General features: G+C 34.7%; 1 protein-coding gene across 2 annotated transcripts in view; it reads right to left on the minus strand.

Annotated features, from left to right (window-relative positions):
- Positions 1-2523: 2523 nt before the first annotated feature.
- Positions 2524-20127, minus strand: part of SLC25A16 (solute carrier family 25 member 16) — a 28893-nt gene continuing 11289 nt past the window's right edge. Inside the window, exons 2-7 of one of the 2 annotated variants that reach the window (XM_059882444.1) lie at positions 19097-19160; positions 14235-14356; positions 13923-13989; positions 9536-9698; positions 5632-5700; positions 2524-4118 (exon numbers count right to left, since the gene is read on the minus strand). In XM_059882444.1, the coding sequence (XP_059738427.1) occupies positions 3962-4118; positions 5632-5700; positions 9536-9698; positions 13923-13989; positions 14235-14356; positions 19097-19115 (597 nt within the window). In that variant the 5' untranslated portion in view covers positions 19116-19160 and the 3' untranslated portion in view covers positions 2524-3961. 2 annotated transcript variants of the gene reach the window in all.

Raw genomic sequence — 20127 nt, forward strand, 5'->3', positions numbered from 1 at the left:
CTGGGCATCTTTGCCTTCTACTGATCTCAGGGGGAAAACATTTAATATTTCAGCATTAAATATGATGCTAGCTGTAGGCTTTCCATGAATACCTGCTATGATTATCTAATCTATGTAAAAAAAATCATTTAAAAAATTTATTTAATCTTTTGGCCAAGCCATGCAGTATGTGGGATCTTGGATCCCCAACCAGGGATTGAACTCATACCTCCTGCATTGGCAGCATGGAGTCTTAACCACTGAACCACCAAACAACCATTTTTTTAGCATATGAATTTTCATTTTGGGCAGGATTTTGTGAGGAAAGCTTTTCTTTGTCCATAAAGCATCATCAGGAAGCTGAGCGATCGACTTTGAAGATGCGTTACTCAAATGGCTGGCAAGTTGAGGCCAGCCTCTACAGGGACTGCCTAGCTTCCTCACAACATGCTGTGAGTAGCAGCAAACAGGGTTGGAGTAGACACAAGGCAGATGGATTTACAGGGCTGTATAAGATCTAGTAATGATTTTGTCTTTTATTCTAAATGCAATGGGAAGCCCTGGAAAGTTTTCAGCAGGGGGATAAAATTGCCTGATTATGGGGTTTTGTTGTTGTTGTTGTTTTAAGGGATTTATGTTTATTTATGGTGGCTCTGAATCTTCATTGCTGCACACAGGCTTTCTATAGTTGCGGCAAGTGGGGGATACTCTCTAGCTGCGGTGCCTGGGCTTCTCACTGCAGTGGTTTCTCTTGTTGCAGAGCACGAGCTCAAGGTGCTCAAGGACTTTCCGTAGTTGCAGCTCACGGGCTCATAGTCGTGGCTCACAGGCCCCAGAGCACAGGCTCAGTTAGTTGTGGCTTAGTTGTCCCATGGCATGTGGTATCCTCCAGGACCAGGACTGAACCTGTATCCCCTGAACTTGCAGTCAGGCTCTTCACCACTGGGCTACCAGGGAAGCCCCTGCCTGATTATATTTTTACAAAGATCACTCTACTCTATCAGCAATTATTTGTACTTAGAAACAGAAATTAACAAAAAATTCAGACAATGGAGAAAATTCAAAAGACTCCAGCTAAACCAGTAACTAAAAAGAACATAAATTACCAATCTCAAGAATGGGGAAAACAACAAGGGCACTTTCCAAAAACTGTAATCATTCTATTAATTGATTTGTATTTCTTGACATATTAGAGTTTTACCTGAATAGGAAGGATACTAGTGTGTTGAAGGATACTAGTGTGTCTACTAGCATCGTGTCTAATAGACTAAGCTGCAGATTCAGACTGGCTGAATCTGAACCGTAGATCCACCACTTATTGTGTGAACCTGGACAAGTTACTTGATCTCCCTGGGTCTCAATCATCCCAACTGTAAAAAAGGAGTATTTAATAGTACCATTCTTATCAGTATTGTTGCAGAAACAGAGTTAAGGCATCTGAAGTGCTTAAAACAAGCAACAGAACACAGTAAATCCTCAGGAAATATACATGACTCATCATTTGTCATTGATTCCTAGTGCCTAACAGTGTCTGATATTCAAAGAATTGATCTGAGGAAGTGTTTAAATATATGGTTGCTATATAAGTGTATCAGATATCATCGGCCCATTCTGCAAGGTGATGAATTATTCATGTAATATAAGTTTTATTATTTGCCATTCATCCTGGATCAAATTAGCAGCAAGACATCTCTGTGGGGGGGAAAAAAAAAAACTTTCTAAATTGTTCTTTCTTTGCACTAGTAGTACGTCATTTCTTCCTACTAGAACATTTTCTCCAAAAATAGGGACCAAACCTTCCTTTAGCTCATCAGTAAACATCACTGAACAACTACTATGGTGCCATACACTGTGCTCCTTAAAAGGAGATGAAGGGATGACTCTGCCCATGAGAGAACCAACTAGGAGAACATAAGTAAACACGCAGGAACCAAAAAGTGTGGTACACACCCCGCCAGTGTAGTACCCAGAGATAGATGCTATTGGGAATCCAAACCACACTGTAAGGACCGCTGAGAGACGTCTCAAGGTATGCCCACAAAATGCTGACATAATCCCTGGCACACAATGGGTGCTGAATAAATGAATGTTGAGTACCCGGGGGAAAATGGGATAAGACATTACTATATGTGTGTGTGTGTGTGTGTGTGTACATATATATATATCACCACTAAACTTTCAATCTCCACACAGGCCACCATTAAGAGCTAGGAAGGGTACATCACTCATCGATCCCTAGACAAAATCACTCTCCCATTCCATAGACCAGAGGGCTGTACCCACCAAAAGGCAAGAAAAGAATTACAATGGCAATCAAAACAGACATAGTCGATCTTCAAATGCAAGATAATCTATCAAGATTCACTTTGAGTTATCGATCTGAAATAAATTAGATATAAATACTGTCATTATTTCAAGTATTCTTCCATTCTGACCACTTATGTTTATTTATGCTTCAATAGTGTAAATAGTTAAAAGAGAGGAGTAATTGTTGAGATATGAATAAAACTTATTTTTAATAACCTAGGTACTCTGTAACAGATATAGAATGCAAATTTTTATTTAAAAAAATATTTGCAGTCCTCCTTTATTGATAACATAACTGAGATACTTATTTTATACATTTAAATTATCTTGAGATTTGATAACAGTATTTAGCTACAGTGTAGCCCACAAATGAAAATATACAAAATAGTTTTAGGAACACATGTACACCTGTGGGTATACTTATAAATCATACAAAGATAAACATTTATTGTAAAATAAAGACTTTGAAAATGAAACCAGTTCATATAATTTCACCAAGATATGACAAGAAATCTTTATGCAAAAAAAAAAATAAAAATTGAAACAGAAATAACACTTTCAACTTAGTTTTCTAATGCCTTAAAAATCATATTAACTCTACAAATTGCTATTTTGGAGGAGAGAACTATAACTGTTCCCCTCTCATTTTTTGTCATGCTTACAATAAAACATAAAAAAGTACTCTGAACATAATAAATGGAATTCCTACATTTTAAACCATTATACTATAAAGGATAGCAATTGAGCTCATGTTTTACATTTCTACTTAAGTTTATATTGCACTAAATTACTTTATGTGGAAGAACTAGTTGATGTGTCATAACATAATACCTCGGAAACATTCTTCAACATTCACATCTATATTAATGGATATTTCACAGTCCACTTAAATAAATTTTCTAACATACACCAAATCATCTAACAAAAACAAATCTATAATGCTAATTTGTTTTGAGAGCAAAGATACTCAATATTTACTATTACTGCCCTTGGGAAATACAGTGAAATTTAAAAACACACTTAAATCACTCAGAAACTGGAAATGACATTTGAGCAAGACCTGAAAATTCGTGACTTACTGATGGCTACTTACATGGCTACTTTTTAAATACAATATTTATCAAAAATGAAGAGAAAAAGTGTTTGTCCTTCTATCCAGTGGAGCAGAATTATGAGAAGAGACATATGAATAATACTTCAATGCTGGCTTCTAACCTATGTTTCATATAACTTAAAATGTCAGTTCTCATCATTCTGCTGTAATATAACCAAGCCTGTTTATTATAATAACAAAAACCAATGTTACAGTCTTTGAAAATCATGATTATAATTAAAAGCTTGGAATAGCATAATAAAACTAATGGCAACCTCTTGAATTCAAGTTAGTTCTACTTTCAAATAACACTTTAAAATGGTTTCCAATAACCTTACTGATTAACCAGCATCAGCTTAGGAATTTTTTTTTTTTTGCAATGTTCTAAAATATAACTACTGGCATCAAAAAGTATAGTAAGCACTTTTGATTTGTGATGAATAGAAAAATCAAGTACTAAAATACCAGTGGTTCCTGTGACAGGGTAAATATCCCCCTTCAAGTAATGTTCTCCCCCAAATTAAATTAACATTTTATTTTTCCCTCTGAGAGTTTATAAAGGAAAAGAAATCATGATTTTTTTTAATTGAGGTGAAAAAACTGCTTCATAAGTTCATATGTTGTAAAAGCCACTGCCTGAGAAGGAACGCAGCGAATGTAATTAAGAGATAAACCACGATATAATCCTTTTCGAATTCCATGGTGTCCATAGACATACTTCATAGTCTCTCGCATGGTACTGAAAGAGAAAGATAAAATGATAACACCTTTATGCCCAGTCATGAACAGACAACTTCAGAATCATAACAGCATTTTTTTAAAAGAAGCTAAAATTCCATCTTGAGTAGCCTTTGGAAAGCAAGTGTTAAAACAAGCTGAAAATTCACAATAAAACAGCAATTCATTCCGAACAAGATCAAAGCATTAGGCATAGAATTTTGGGGTTCATTAATACAATATATTTTGTCTGTATTATGTCTGTGACATTTACTAGCAACACAATTTCATAATAATATTTGAAATACTAATGTAGTCTTTTTAAAGGATATATGAACAGTTGCCCTTTAAGCTCTCATTTCTGCTCAAGTTGTATGCTATAATGAGTAGATGTTATAGTACTAAAGCTTGAAGGACTGTCTTTCAGATTTCAGCAATGAAGACTTTCTTGTTTCAGTGTTCTTTCCTTTCAAACCAACATTTTGGGCTTTGTCTTTCTCTTTCAATATGCAATGTGGGCTGAAATCTTCAAAAAAATCTTTTGGGTGAATAAAGGCAACTCAAGTTCCTGAATAAATATTCTGCTCTTTCCCTGAGGGACAACACGTCACCAAACAGAATGATTCAAAAGTTATAAATTATAGAAAATTCTAGAATGCTATGCTATGCAATAGTGTTAGCCACTAGCCATATGTGGCTACTGAGTACATGAAACTCAGTGGCAAATCCAAAACTGAAATGTGCCCTGAGTGTAAAATATCCCCTGGACTTCAAATATGTAGTATTTTTTTTAAGGGATTAAAAATTTAAATAAATAAATAAAAATGATGTAAAATAAGATGACAAAGTGGTAAATTTTATATATATTGGTTTAAATAAAATATTTTAAAACAATTTCATCTGTTTCTTTTAATACTTTTTAAATGTGGTTACCAAAAAAATTTAAATTACATGTGATTCACATAATATTTCTACTTAACAGAGCTGCTCTAAAATGACTTTTTTTTTTTGGCTTCATGCCTTGCTGGATTTAAGTTCCCCAATCAGGGGTCGAACCTAGGCCCCCACAGTGAAACTCCGAGTCCTAAACACTGGACTGTCAGGGAATTCCCTAAAATAAAATTTTAATAGGAGGATTGAAAGTGAAGTGTGAGTTGCTCAGTCATGTCCCACTCTTTGCGACCCCATGGACTGTAGCCTGCCAGGCTCCTCTGCCTGGAATTGCCATGGAATTCTCCAGGCAAGAATACTGGAGCTGGAGTGGGTAGCCACTTCCTTCTCCAGAGGATTTCCCCAACCCAGGGACTGAACCCGAGTCTCCTGCATTGCAGGCAAATTCTTTACCGTCTGAGCCACTAGGGAAACCCAATAGGAGGATTAGGACCTGATTAAATTCTTATAAAGTTAACCAAAGCACACTATGGGAGATAAAATTAAATCTCTAGACTGCTTATGAGATCACAGTCCTATCTCCCTACTTATTTTACACATTACATTTCCTAAAGAAATTGAACAATGACAAATGCAGAACTTACAGGCACTTTTCAAATTCTGGAAGAACAGCTCCTAACTGCATTCGCCGACGTGTTACATCAAATGGGTAGCTAAAAGAAGAAAAAGACAGAAGGACTTAAAAACGATTTTTAATTTTCTACTCAGCAATTATTGAATACAAAGTCCCATGTATGCTAGGAAATAATGTGTTCCTATTCTCTGATTGTTTTGTCTAACCTGGGAGTCAGGATATAGGCACATGAATAAAACCAAATAACAAAACCGAGGTCTCTTTGCCCTTTGCAGAAGTGGTTCTCTTGGGTTTGGTGATTCTTCTCTTTCATCACCCAATGTCAAGTTCTCTTTATTCCCCAAAGGAAAGTGAAATGCACTTCCTGAAGAAATAAACTGAGTACTTTCCGCTGCTGTGACCCTAAGACAGGGTTTCTTAACTTTGTCACTACTGCCATTTGGGTTGGACCATTCTCAGTTGTGGGGGCTGTCTTGGGCAGTAGGATGTGTAGGTACATCTCTGGCTTCTGCCCAATAGGTGCCAGTAGCACATCCCCAACTGTAACAACCAAAAATGTCTCCAGACATTACTAAACATCCACTAGAGGCAAAACCACCCCCAGTTAAGAATCACTACCCTAAGAGCATTCAGCAAGTGCCCTTGTATACAGCAGGCCAACAGAAAGTCTCCTCAAGGGCGAAAATTAACAATGCAGATGATTGTATTGAGAGGACAGAGGTAATTTTATGTGGAAAGATTGCCTGGTTCTGTAACTCCGTATGGTGGGACAAATGTTAACTAGACTTACTGTCATGATCATTTTGCCATATATACAAGTATCAAATCATTATGTTGTACACCAGAAAGTAATATAATATGTCAATTATACCTCAACTTACAAATTTTTAGGTTGTCTAAAATGAAATATACAAAAATAATCTCTTTGGAGTAAGACTCAGGTCATTTTTTAAACCATATTTTTAGGGCTAATATTGACTACTTAGGTCCTGTGCTAAGCAAGATAAAGTATATCATCTCATCCCATCTTTACATAATTGCATGAGACAGGTACTCTTATCTCAATGTTAAGAAAATTGAGTCTTAGAGACATTTTCCCTACCATAAAACTGCTTTCTACTTTCCTATTCAAAGCTCTCATTCATATATATATATATATATATATATATATATATATAAAAGTGAAAGTCGCTCAGTCAGGTCCAACTCTTTATGATCCCATGGACTATACACTCCATGGAGTTCTCTAGGCCAGAATACTGGAGTGGGTAGCCTTTCCCTTCTCCAGGGGATTTTCCCAACCCAGGGATTGAGCTCAGGTCTCCCGTATGGCAGGTGGATTCTTTACCAGCTGAGCCACACATGTTATAAATACATATATAATATACACATAGTGATATATGAGAAAAATAAGTATATACTTCTATATACACTTAAATTTACTATGCAATAGTCATAATTTAAAAACCACCCATATACCAACCAAACAGCTTAAGAAATAACATTAGTAGTAGATGAAGTGTGTTATACATCTCAATAGCATCTCCATTAATTACCAATCTTTTTTTTTTTTTTTTTTTTTGACCCTGCCTCAAGGCTTGCAGGATCTTGGTTTCCCAACCAAGGAACAAACCTATGCCCCCTGCAGTGAAAGTGAAGACTTCTAACCACTGGACCCCCAGGGAATTCCCCTCCATGAATTATCTTTTAAAAAAAAATCATTTATTTATTTGGCTGTGCCGGATCTTAGTTGCAGCGCGTGGGATCTTCAACCTTTGTTGCAGGATCTTTAGTTGGGACATGCGAACTCTCAGTTGCAGCACATGGGATCTAGTTTCCTGATCAGAGATCAAACCTGGGCACCTGCCAGAGCAGTCCCACGAACTATCGTTTAATGGGAGGTGGAGAGATAAAAAAATTTTGTGGGGAATAAAGGGACCAAAACCTCAACCTGAACAATTCAGTCTCTAAGCAGAAGATGTGTCTGGGTAGAAGAAATTGACTAATAGGGAGAAAGTAAGGAGACAAAGTACAAGGATCAGAACGAGGGAAGTAACAATGGGAAAGAAAGAAAACAACACTCCAGGCAGTGTTCTTACGTTAAAAATTGCAAAACTGTTTGGATATGTGCAATGTGAAAAATGATTTCAAGGTATTATCAGGACTATAAGATTAATGGTTATCAGTAACAATAAGAAAGTTGGGGGCTAAGGACGGGCACAAAAAAGAAAACAAGAACGTAGTATATGAATTATGGAGTTTGCACTGACGACAGAAGTCCAGGTAGAAACATTCAAGAGGTTACCAGAGGGAACCGGTATGAAGATTTCAATAGAATTAGTTATCTGTACAGAGGTTGACCTTTGAATCCTTAAAGATAGATGAGCTACTCTAGATATTTACAGGAAGAGCAAAGGACTAAAGTCTGGCAAGGTCTTAACAGTATCAGCACAGATAGGGAGGAGGAGGAAAACAGGAATCAGCAAGATACCTGAAAAGGGAAAGGTGGGAGGATGATGGCCAAGAGAGGGCACTGTTTACAAAAACCAAGGAAACAAAACAATTAGAAAGAGGATAAAAGAACTGAGAAGAGCCACTGGATCTGTAAGAGTCAATGCGTGTAGAATACAAAGAGAAGTGGAAAAGAGAAGACAGATTTTAAGGCTCTAAATTGGAAGTAAATAATAAAGAAAAGGGCAGTAAAACCAAGAAGAGAATACAGAATAGCTAGAGGTGAGCATTCTCTCCAAATGAACAAGGTTCCACAGCTATATTTCTAAAAGTAAACTACACTTTTTTTCTTTTCCTTCAACCTAGTCTGCTCCTACAAAGTATACTGAGTCTGCTTTCACAAAAGTAATCCTTAATCATAAACTTCAATGAACACCTTACCTTTCAGTACTTATCCTACTTTGACTTTTCTTTTTTCCATTGGATACTATTTTTTTTGAGCCTTTGTGACTCTAGTACTTCCTGTTGTCTTCCTGTTTTTCAGGATACTCCTCAGTCACAGAAATCTTTCCTTCTTCCTGTTCCTGAAATGTTCCTGCCTCATAGTATTCCAGCCTCATTTTATCTCATCTATCCAATCTCTCTTGGTCTACAGAAATTCTTAGAAGCCACCTTTCCATTACACTTTCCACCTAATTCATCTATGTCCCTAACTGGTTATTGTTTAGTCGCTAAGCCATGTCCGACTCTTTTGTGACCCAGTGGACTGTAACCCGTCAGGATTCTCTGTCCACGGGATTTCCCAGGCAAGAATACTAGAGTAGGTTGCCATTTCTTTCTCCAGGGGACCTTCCTGATCCAGGGATGGATCCTGGGTCTCCAGCTTAGCAGGTAGATTCTTTACCACTGAGCCTCCTGGGAAATCCCATGTCCCTAATACAACTTATATTAATATAGAGTTCCCTTGATTGCTACTGTCTCAATAAGAGTATTAGCTTCTTGAGGCAACAGTTTTGTTCTTCCATTAGTGAAAATCCCAATGCTTAGCATAGTTTCTGGCACAAAGCAGGTCTTTAAGATTTACTGCAAGAAAAATTGTGCCTACACACACACATATATACACATACTCGATAAATGGCTCAGATTTCAGAAACCTCATATGGGCAAATTCATAAGAAAACATGGCTGAAGACTATACTCAGTGTTTCCTTCTAGCTTTCCTTTTCCTTTCTTTTAAAATCCACAGAAATTGAGTAGGTTCAAACTAATTTGGTCAATTTGGCACAAAGTTATTTATAATACGCTTTAAGGGCAGGTACATTGGAAAAATGTATTAAATTAATATTTATAGTTTTCAAGGGATCCTGTTTTTAATAACCTATTAGAAAAAAATAAAATAACTAACCAATGCTAAAAATCAGGCTTGGATAAACGTATTTGACTTAAGTTGATTAGAAACTTACGATATTGTCTGTGCTATTGCTCCAGCAACACCTCCACAAAGTAAGTTTATGTGAGTTTTCAAAACTAAGACATTAGGATTGTCTGATGAAGGTCTGCCAAGAAGGGTGGGAGCATAGGAAAGCCCAACACTCTTTAAGGTACCAAAAGTAAAAAATGAAACACCTGAAAGACAAAATATAAATTCACCACGATGCTTAACAGAATGTAAGCTGTGAGAAGACACCATTCTTACATAATAACCAATTAACTCAAGGCACTAACTATGCATTTCCTGATTTCAGATATTTGGCTTAATCTAAGATGAAAAGATTTAATTAATGTTTATAAATAACCTAAAGACAACAAAATTACCACCTATAAAAAAATTAAAGCATTGGTTTTTCACGCACTGGTATAATGTTCAGTTCACTGAATAAAGGTAGTTGTTGAGTATAATGCCACCTTATACATGAATAGAATTAAACAGTTTCGCAAGATTTCACATAAGTAAAAGTTAAACTAATGATTAGTAATTCTAACTAAATATAACATATTTATAATAATGATGATAATGTAAGGAAGAGGCAACAAATTTAGAAGTGACAAAGCATTATTTCATTCAGTGTCTAATTTTGTCTTCAAGGAATAGCTATGACAATGAGTGACTCAGAAGACACATGGAATCTAATTAATACTGAGTTAAGTTATTGATAATGTGCAGTTGGTACTGGCTGAATATGTACATGATTTATTTTATAATAGAAACATTAAAAGTCATATGTTAAAAAAAATAAGCAAAATTCAAGCATTCCTATCAACTAAACATTACTCAAGAAATCTTGATATCTACTAAATTTTAAAAACATATTTAAAAAGATACTTAACCTTAAGAACAAATAAGCCCGAACAAAAATTCAGTCTAGAATAATAACTCAATATATGCATGTATTCTTTATAAAAAATTCTTATGAATTTATAGTATTTAATAATGATGATATACAACTTTAGAATACTCATACACTTTTATATTTGGGAAATCTACTCACCAAACTTAAACACAGAAACCTTAACTACAAAAATAGGTCACAAAAAGGAAATTCATAGCAAATTAAACACAAGTAAGAAAAAAATTGAAATACCTAAATTATGTAGAATGGTATTCAGTGAAATATGACAGATTTTTTAAAAATGTGAATAGTATTCAGAAATATGAAAAAGACTTGGGAAACTGGAAAAATTAAGAAACAAAATTATGTACATACAATAACAATGTAAAAAATGTTTCAAAAATAAAACTAAGAACAAAAAATTAGAAAGAGAAGAACATATAGTAAAAAAAGTAAAGCTTTCTTATTCCAGCATAATGGCAATGAAGGTATTCCAAGTCTTCATCATTATAGAACAACTATATCCATTGCTGGGCTTACAGAAAGGAATCCCTAGTTTCTAGGAATCCCTAGCAGCATCACCTTCCAAAAATATAATCTGAGGTCCACTTGGGAGTTGTGGCCCATGACAGAAGTGGAGTGACTCTACGTTTTGATACTAACAGTCAAGCCATTGAGACAGATCCTGCCGTTGGGCCTTGAGAAGCTGGAATCACTGGGTCAGAAACTCAAATTAAGATCCAGTAACATGTTGGACTTCCCTGGTGGTCCAGTGGTTAAGACTCCACACTTCCAGTGCAGAGGCCATGCGTTCAATTCCTGGTTAGGGAACTAAGATCCCACCTGCCATGTGATGTGGCAAAAAAAAAAAAAAAGGTAATAGAAACTCATAGTTAAAGACCACCTGAGAAAAAAAAAAACCCACAGGAAATAACAAACTAAATAAACAAAGACCACCAGGCATAGGAGGAGGCAAATAAACTTCTATATTTATAAAAATTGGGGGAGTAAGGATTCAGGAAAACAAGCAAACAAGAAAGGAATAAAAAGAAACATAAAAAGAAAAACAACAAGAGGAAATCAATATCAAGGTAAAGAAACAAATCCAAATATATCAATAATCACAACAACCATTAAGTAGACTAACTGGCAATTAAAGATTTTACTGACAGGATTAAAAAAAATTCACCTATATGATGATTACAAAATAAATACCTAAAACAAAAACATGCAAAAGTAGAAAATGAAAGGATGAAGAAAGATAACCCAGGCAAATATTAACTTGGGTCTAGGTTTAAAAATTATGAATTCAGGGAATTTGAACAATGACAATACACTAGATAACATTAAGAAAGCTTCATAATAGTAAGACAAATACCATATGATAGCACTTCTATGTGGAATCTGAAATATGACAAAATGAACCTATCCAAGAAACAAAATCAGAGACACAGAGATTGGCAGTTCCCAGGGGAGAGGGGGCTGGCGGAAGGGAGGCTGGGGTTAGCAGTTTCAAGCTTTTATATAGAGAACAGATGAACAAGGTCCTGCTGTGTAGTACAGAGAACTGTATTCAACTCCTATGATGACCCACAATGGAAAAGAATATATTTTTTTAAAAGAATGTAAAAATAAAAGTTTCATAATGGTCTGTGGTTATACTCATTAAAAAAAAAAGCATAGAGCTGAATACTGGAAATATTGTGGGTGAAATATAATAAAGTGAATTTGCTTTAAAAAAATTGGGGGGGTAAAAGGTGAAGAGAGTAAGGAATGGGAATAGATGAAACAAGATGTCATCAGGTGACCACTATGAAGTTAGATGGGTACACGGTGGCTCATTATACTACTGCCAGTTTTTGAATATGTTTGAAATTTTCCAATTTTAAGTAAAAACAAATGAATAAAATAACAAAGTCAAAGGATGAAACTAAAGCAGGTAGTTAAAGGAAAAAAAACCCAAAGGCCAAAAATTAATGAGGTAAGCACACAATTGAAGAATAAACCCAAGAGAAAAGAGATAACTAATGCATGAACAAGAATCCATGAAATGGAAGATAAAGGTAGACTAGAAAAGAGGAAGAAAGCCAAAACTGATTCTTTATAAAATCAGATAACCGATAAAAGAAATAAAAAAACAACAGAACTACAGATAGAGCAGATGTGAAAAAAATATGAAGAAATAAGGAAAACCTTTTGCCAAGAAAGTTGAAAACAAACACAAAACAGTCAAGTTCAAAATGGTAAAGAAAGGTATGAATTACCAAAAATCACTCACAGAGACAGAAAACCTAAATGGTCATATAACCTACATGGTCATATAACCATTCAAGAAATTAAACCAGTATTTAAAAATCATCTCACAATAAAAACTTTCAAGAAACAGATAATTCTAATAATTTTATACAAATTGTTCCTGAGGATAGAAATGAGGAAATACTCTTCAACTCATTCTATGAGACCTATGTAACCATGATACCCAAACCACACAAGGATGTTCAAGAAGAGAAAATTGCAAACTAATCTCACACCTCACTCATAAATACAGATGTAAAACTTCTAAAAACAATTAGTGAATGGAACCCAATAGGATATAAAAAGATCACTGTATCATAACCAATTTGGGCTGACATTAGAACATCTATTAAAGTCATTCATCAAATTAATAGATTAAATGAAAAAACTTATCATATCAGTAAATGCAGAAAAGAGTGTCTGATAAGATTCAACACCAGTTCAGATAAAAATTCTTACCATACTACCTCAACCTGATAAATAGTACATTAGGCTAAATAAATACTAGAAACATTTCCTTTAAAATTCAGTAATGAGCCAAAACGCCAACTATCACCACTTTTATTCACTGATGCACTGTAGATCCTTAGCTAGTACAGCAAGATAAACATAAACACACAAATAATGATTTGAACTGAAGTGAGAAAAATGATGTTATTTGCACAGGATGTGATGGTGCACACAGGAAATCCAAAGCACTTACATGGTAACTGGCTATAATACCAACAAGTAGAATGGCTAGCTATAAAATCATATAAAAATTAAATCAAGCAATAAACTTAAAACATAATGTTTGTAAAAGACACAACAAAGCTTATAAGGTGTCTATAAATATATCTAACAAAAAATGTCGAAGCTCTGTATGCAATTTCATTCAGACTTCCAACAAAGACTTTTGCACAACATCAAAAAATGATTCTAAAATGCATGTGGAATAGCAAGATATCTACAGTCCTTATATTACTCAAAAAAAAAGAAACATACGGTCAAGGGACTTGTCCTACCAAATGTAAGGACTTATTATAAAACTGCACTCTATTATTGTTTTAAGAAGTGACACTACAGATCACTGGGGAAAGAAGAAATTATTTAATCAATGGTTATCCTTAGAAAGGAAAAAAAGCAATTCTGGACAGATTAGGGGCTTAAATAATAAATGCTCAACTTTAAAATCATTCCTACAACAAAATGAAAAACCCAAGATGTTGCCAAATGTAAAACATACCTGCATATGGAGCCATTCCTAATATAGTAGGCATCAAGCCTCTGTAAAATCCAAGGAAACCACCTTCCTTTTGCATGAAGAAAAATTAGAAGTAAAATTACATTGAGCTCATTATGATAAATGCAAAAGAACAAAAGCATACATTATAATGGATATATTATCCTGGACCCACACTAAAACACAGATATGTTTTCATAATTATTATTAATGTTAATAATTATAAGTAAAAGAAAAACTACTTAGATAACATTAAAAATAATTGCCTAAGTATAAAAGGGCATGTTATAGACAAGAAAAGTAAAAATGAAATACCTTTGCATAAATCGTTTTGAATGCATGAATAATTCCTGTATAAGTGTGTTCCCCTTTCACCTGGAATGCTAGGCGTACTCTAACCATGTCAAGAGGGTAAGTACAGATAACTGCTGTCATACCTGAAAAGAAAGTAGAAACTTAAAATGTGTAAGAATCATTTTATATATATATCAGATCAGATCCTATCATTAGTAATGTCTCAAATTATATAGTAATGATGAAAACCCAATGAAATCAAAGATAATATTACTGACAGAATTATATAGTAATATCATCAGCTAAAAACCATCTTTTCAAATTCTTGCCACTGTGAAGTTAAAATGTTAGCACCAAAAGACTACAGTGTTAGTGGATCATGAGTATTTTAAAAATTCTATTACTTGTCAGATAAGATATCAGAAAAGAAAAACTGACTATCTCCGTAGCAGTAGGCAGGACATTTGATGTTTTACTTATTTTTTCTAATCCTAAAATGGAGATATGCTTAACTTACCCAAAGAATTCTTTTAAATATAAAATAAGGGCACTTTTTTTAAAAAATTCAAAGCATAATCAGTATCTTCTTTTTAAAATTTAAGTAAGGGGAATTCCCTGGTGGTCTAGTGGTTAGGACTCCATGCGCTCACTGCCAAGGTCCTGGATTCAATCCCTGATCAGTGAACTAGGATACCCTGTGGCATGACAGAAAAAAAAATCTGAAAAATATATAATATTTAGATAAATTTGTTACTGACTAAACATAATAAGGGGCTTCCCTGATAGCTCAGCTGGTAAAGAATCCACCTGCAATGCGGGAGACCTGGGTTGAATCCCTGGGTTGGGAAGATCCCCTGGAGAAGGGAAAGGCTACTGCTGCTGCTCCCACTCCAGTATTCTGGCCTGGAGAATTCCATGGACTGTAGTCAGATATGACTGAGCGACTTTCACTTTAAACATAATAAAAATATAATGTCCAAAGTAATAGAAACAATTTGTTTTAGGGATAAAAATCTCTTGTTAAGCTAATTTAGTTATTAAATCCTAGATTTTTATCAACATATGACTTATAAAAAATTCCATAAACTAACAAGCTGAGTTTTTATTTTTATCTTCTTTATTGTAGTATAGTTGATGTATGAGTTACTTTTTAAATTAAAAATAGTCTTCTATTTTTGTAAAGCACCAAAGACTTGACCAAATCCACAGAGTTTCTGTATGACAGAGTACAATTTGAGACTAAATTTTCTGGTTCATATCACAACATATATTGCCTTCCCTATAATTACATTTTCTCAAACATTTACTTAATATTTTCTAACATTGAAATTTTTAGTTCAGAAATTCGAGCAGTCAGGGCTTCCCTGGTGTCTTAGTGGTAAATAAGCCGCCAGAATGCAGGAGACACAGGTTTGATCCCTGATCCAGGAAGATTCCCACATGCTACGAAGCAACAAAGCCTGTGCACCACAACCACTTACCCCAGGCTCTAGAGCCCACGCTCCATAACGAGAAGCCACCGCAATGAGAAGCCCACCGCAACTAAAGAGTAGCCCCTATTCGCAGCAACTAGAGAAAAACTCCTGCAGCAACAAAGACCCAGCACAGCCATAAATAAAATTATTTTTTAAAAAAGAAGAAGAATTCCAGCAGTCCAGTTGTTGGAAATGTCAATCCTTCATTTCAGTCAATTTGATTTTAAGCTCTCCATCTGAGCTATTTGTTTTCAAGCTATTCATTTCCCAACTATTTAACATTTTTTTTTTATCTATTGGTATTCAAACTAGTCATGTCTGGCAGTCCAGGCAGTGACTTTTCTAAATGGCCTCTTTTAAGTCTGAATCTAAACCAATACAGTGTAAATGTGATGTTCCTAAGACAAGGTTTGGAGGTAATACCATGTTTAATTCACAGCAAATATCTTATTATCCAGATATTTTAAAAACTACATATTTTGCAGCATGGTTTAATTTTTTGCAGCTTGTGCTAAATATTTTACAAGGGAAATTTTTTTTTTTTTTTTACAAGGGAAATTTTAACAAAATAAAATGAAGAGAGATTTTCTATAAACAAGTTTCATGTTTATTGAAATGGTTCATATTAAGGAGTTTAACAACTATAGAAAAGAATTTAAAAACTGACCATTTTTTAAGGCTTGATCATAGTGACACAACTTGGTTAAACATGATTTTGCTAGAATTTATTTATCCAAATCATCACTATTCATTTTATTTTTTAGTTGTAAACTTTTACAACTCCTGTATTTTTTTTCTGCTTCCTATCTGGATCACTTTTGTCTTTCCTCTCCCATTTGCTCTCCCAGACTTCATTTATTTCTTCTTTCCTCTTACATGCCCTCAAGCCTTCTCATTGTCTTCTTACTGGCTTCAAGTGGCTTAACATGAAATAAACGGATTAACAAAGTGACCAAAATTTTTTTTCTACAGTAAACTCTGTAGAAAATGAGGTCATCCAGAAATTTGTAAAGGTAAAGGAGGCATTAGCTTAAAAGCTGTAACACTATAAGTCAGGCTGAGGAGCTGCCATAACATAACTATACCTCAGAGAATGGTAAAAACAATGCCTATGATTACTATAATACTCAACTGATGATTTAGTTTTACAATTTTTCAGCCAGTTGATTTCAGCATGTTTTTATATGGTGTGTTTCTTTTGAATTTGAGCAATTAATCAAATCTTCCTAAAGAAAAACAAAATCTTTTAACCAGGATGTTTAAAAATTACAAATTTTGGGGGGGGGAAGTGTGCAGGGGTTGTTGTCTGGTATTTCTAAAAGCAACTCAATGATTTAAATGTAATTTTAAACTTTAGAATTTAGCAAGAAAATTTTTAGTACTTTCGTACTCTGATAAATCTTGAAAATCCCTGAAGATTTTAAATATGTTTATTTATCCTTGGAATAAGTGGGAGGTGAGAACTATTCTTCTGATAATCATATTTTACCCTTCACTCGAAGTATAAAATTATGAAGCCCTAAGTAGAGAAAAGATTATGACATCTTACATTGTTCAAACAAAAATCAATACTGCGCTGTAAAGTAAGTTTGAGGTTATTCAACTATGTTCTGATTCACTTCATGATGACTCTGTCAATGCTTTTTTAAAATACCACACTGGACTTCAGTGGTGGTCCAGTGGTTAAGACCATCCACCTCCATTGAAGGGGGTGAGGGATCCATCCCTGGTCAGGGATCTAAGACTCCACCTGCCCTGGAACAGCCAAAATAATAATAATAAATCAAAATTAAAACATAATTGAGGGGCTTCCCTGGTGGCTCAGGGGTAAAGAATCCACCTGCCAATGCAAGAGACACGAGTTCAATCCCTGGTCCAGGAAGACTGCACATGCTGTGAAGCAACGAAGCCCCTGCGTGCACCACAGCTACCGAGCCCTCCTGCCCAACAGCCTGGCTCCACAACAAGAGAAGCCACCGCAGTGAGAAGCCTGCGAACCACAACCAGAGAAGACTGCGGCAACAAGGCATAGCACAGCCAAAGCCTTTAAATAATTTATAACTGAAGTTCCTTTGGTTTATTATTACTTTCCAGTATATAGTGAAATTTTGATGTTAAGATGACTTTCATTTCAGAAAAATGAAGCTGAAAGCACCAAATGAACATGCTATTCCATCAATAATCAAGTGTCATGAAAAGAAAATAATACAAAGCAGGATTTAACTCATAATCCTACTTCATCTTTCCTACAAAGAAAGAAAGAGTTTGACCAGTCACTTATAAAATTTAAGAGACAAAAAATTTTTTAAATGATGTTAGAAATGATAAATTATAAGATTTGAAAACTTTATTAAAATTTTCCTTCTGTAAAATGAGAGATAATCATAGCACTTTCTTCATAGTATTGTTCTTTGAACTACATGTCAAGTGCCCAAAGATTACAAGTACTCAGGTCTGTGACCAGTACAAAGAAAGTGCACAATACATGTTAGCACTGTCATGCCAGTGTGAAATACCAGTTGACAGACAGCTGTTGCTCCAGCTCCCAAGATCTGCCCCCATCATGCCTGTGATAGTCCTCTCCCATAACCAGAACTCCCACCACCACCACATACCATTTCCTGATCCAGTCATGAAAAAGTTAACTGGAGGCTTTCAAAACCTGCCCTATTTTTTAGCATCTCTACAGTTGTTTTGCTGAACATTTTGAACACTATTCCTGGTTATTTTTTTCTACTTACTGATCTGGGGTCAGCCTATCAGAAGTAAAAAAGAACTAAGTAAACATTGGATAAGGCAAAACTATGGATAAGGTAGGTCAGGTTGCACACTGTAAATCTAGGTCCAAAAAAAATCAAAATCCTATAAACCTTGTGATATCCACAAAAATTTAAGATTTTGATATATCACCTTCCCGTGGTCTTAATAATGGTACATTCTTACCTTAAAATACAATACAGTTATTTACAAAAGTAAGAAAGATCTATGTACTGATACAGGACAGAGTCTTGAGATAACTGTAAAAGAAAAGTTCTTATCCTATAGAATAGTATTAGAAAAAAGCATAACATAAGAAACTGCTATTAATAATATGACTGCTTCCAGGGAGTGGAACTATTTTTCACTGTATAGGAATATGTATTACTATAGCCATTATAATTTTAAAAAATTTTTTGAAAGAAAAAAATACACATTTCCAGAAGTAGATCTGTCAAAGGGAACATATGTTTCACATAGTTTTAAGTGCAGACTACTCCTTACCATCTCCTACTATAAAAGCCTCTGAGTTGGGATATAAATGATTTCTTGCATAATTGAGCATAGGAAGATAACAAATGTGTGCTATGTGATCAATGTCACACATACCAGGAAATTAATTTGCAGAAATAAAATATACCCACTCCTTACCTGCCATGGATCCAGCCATTAATCTGTGCACATGACCAGAAACTCCCAGTTTTGTAGTAATTAGCTAGAAACCAAAAACAACAAATTAAATGGGATATTTCTTAAATGCTGCCAACTTCACTGTTTAATGATAAAGACTGTTTTCAAAAGGGTTTTAGAACTAGTTTTTAAAAAAAAAAAAAAAAAAAAGGAAATTAGTACTGAATGTGAGTGAAATGAGCACAATTATATAAAGCTGAGCAGTGTTATATCACATCAAAAGGAGGTCAGTTATTTCCTCTGTCGCAACCTCTGTCGCAAAAGAGTCGGACACGACTTAGCGACTAAACAACAATTTCCTCTGTAGCATCTGCTCTGATTATGCACTTTTACAGAAACAATATTGCCAAATATACTATACTACACACTGATGACCACAAATACTTAAAGTGTGAATGGCATTAGTAGGAATAAAATGTAAATGAAGCATTTATGGAGGTCTTGACATAATAGCACTGACTCTCTGTCTGACTAGGTTAGAATGTTGTTCCCAATCTCTACTGCTTACTTTTCATTTTAAGATACCCTGTGATGTAATGCATTTAATCCCTTTCTACACTAAGATGTTTGAGAGGATAAACTTTCAGTCAGGCAGAGAAGAGAAACTTAGTACATGGGGAAAGGTGTTAACTTATAATGTCACTTAAAAACAGACTTTCACAATATGGGTTCACTATTTTATTTATTAGGAAAATCCAAAGGCTCAATTATTCCTCTCCTACAACTGAGAAACAAAAAGCACATCAAAAAGCTATTAATATTTTACGGATTTACTATTATCCACTTGGCTCTTCTTCATAAGTCTGAACACAAACAATCTAGTCAAAAATGACTAACAATTCTGAAACAGATAACTCCAAACTCAAGTTATACTTAAAAGTTTAAATTATCAGAAGTCTTATTCCTTCAAAAAGGCATTACTTTACCCATTCATCCAAAGTAACGTTAAAGGCCAAAGCAAATGCCTTGACAACTAAGTATGCTATTCAAAG

The sequence above is a fragment of the Bos taurus genome, chromosome 28 (assembly GCF_002263795.3).
Source record: "Bos taurus isolate L1 Dominette 01449 registration number 42190680 breed Hereford chromosome 28, ARS-UCD2.0, whole genome shotgun sequence".
Classification (NCBI taxonomy): Eukaryota; Metazoa; Chordata; class Mammalia; order Artiodactyla; family Bovidae; genus Bos; species Bos taurus.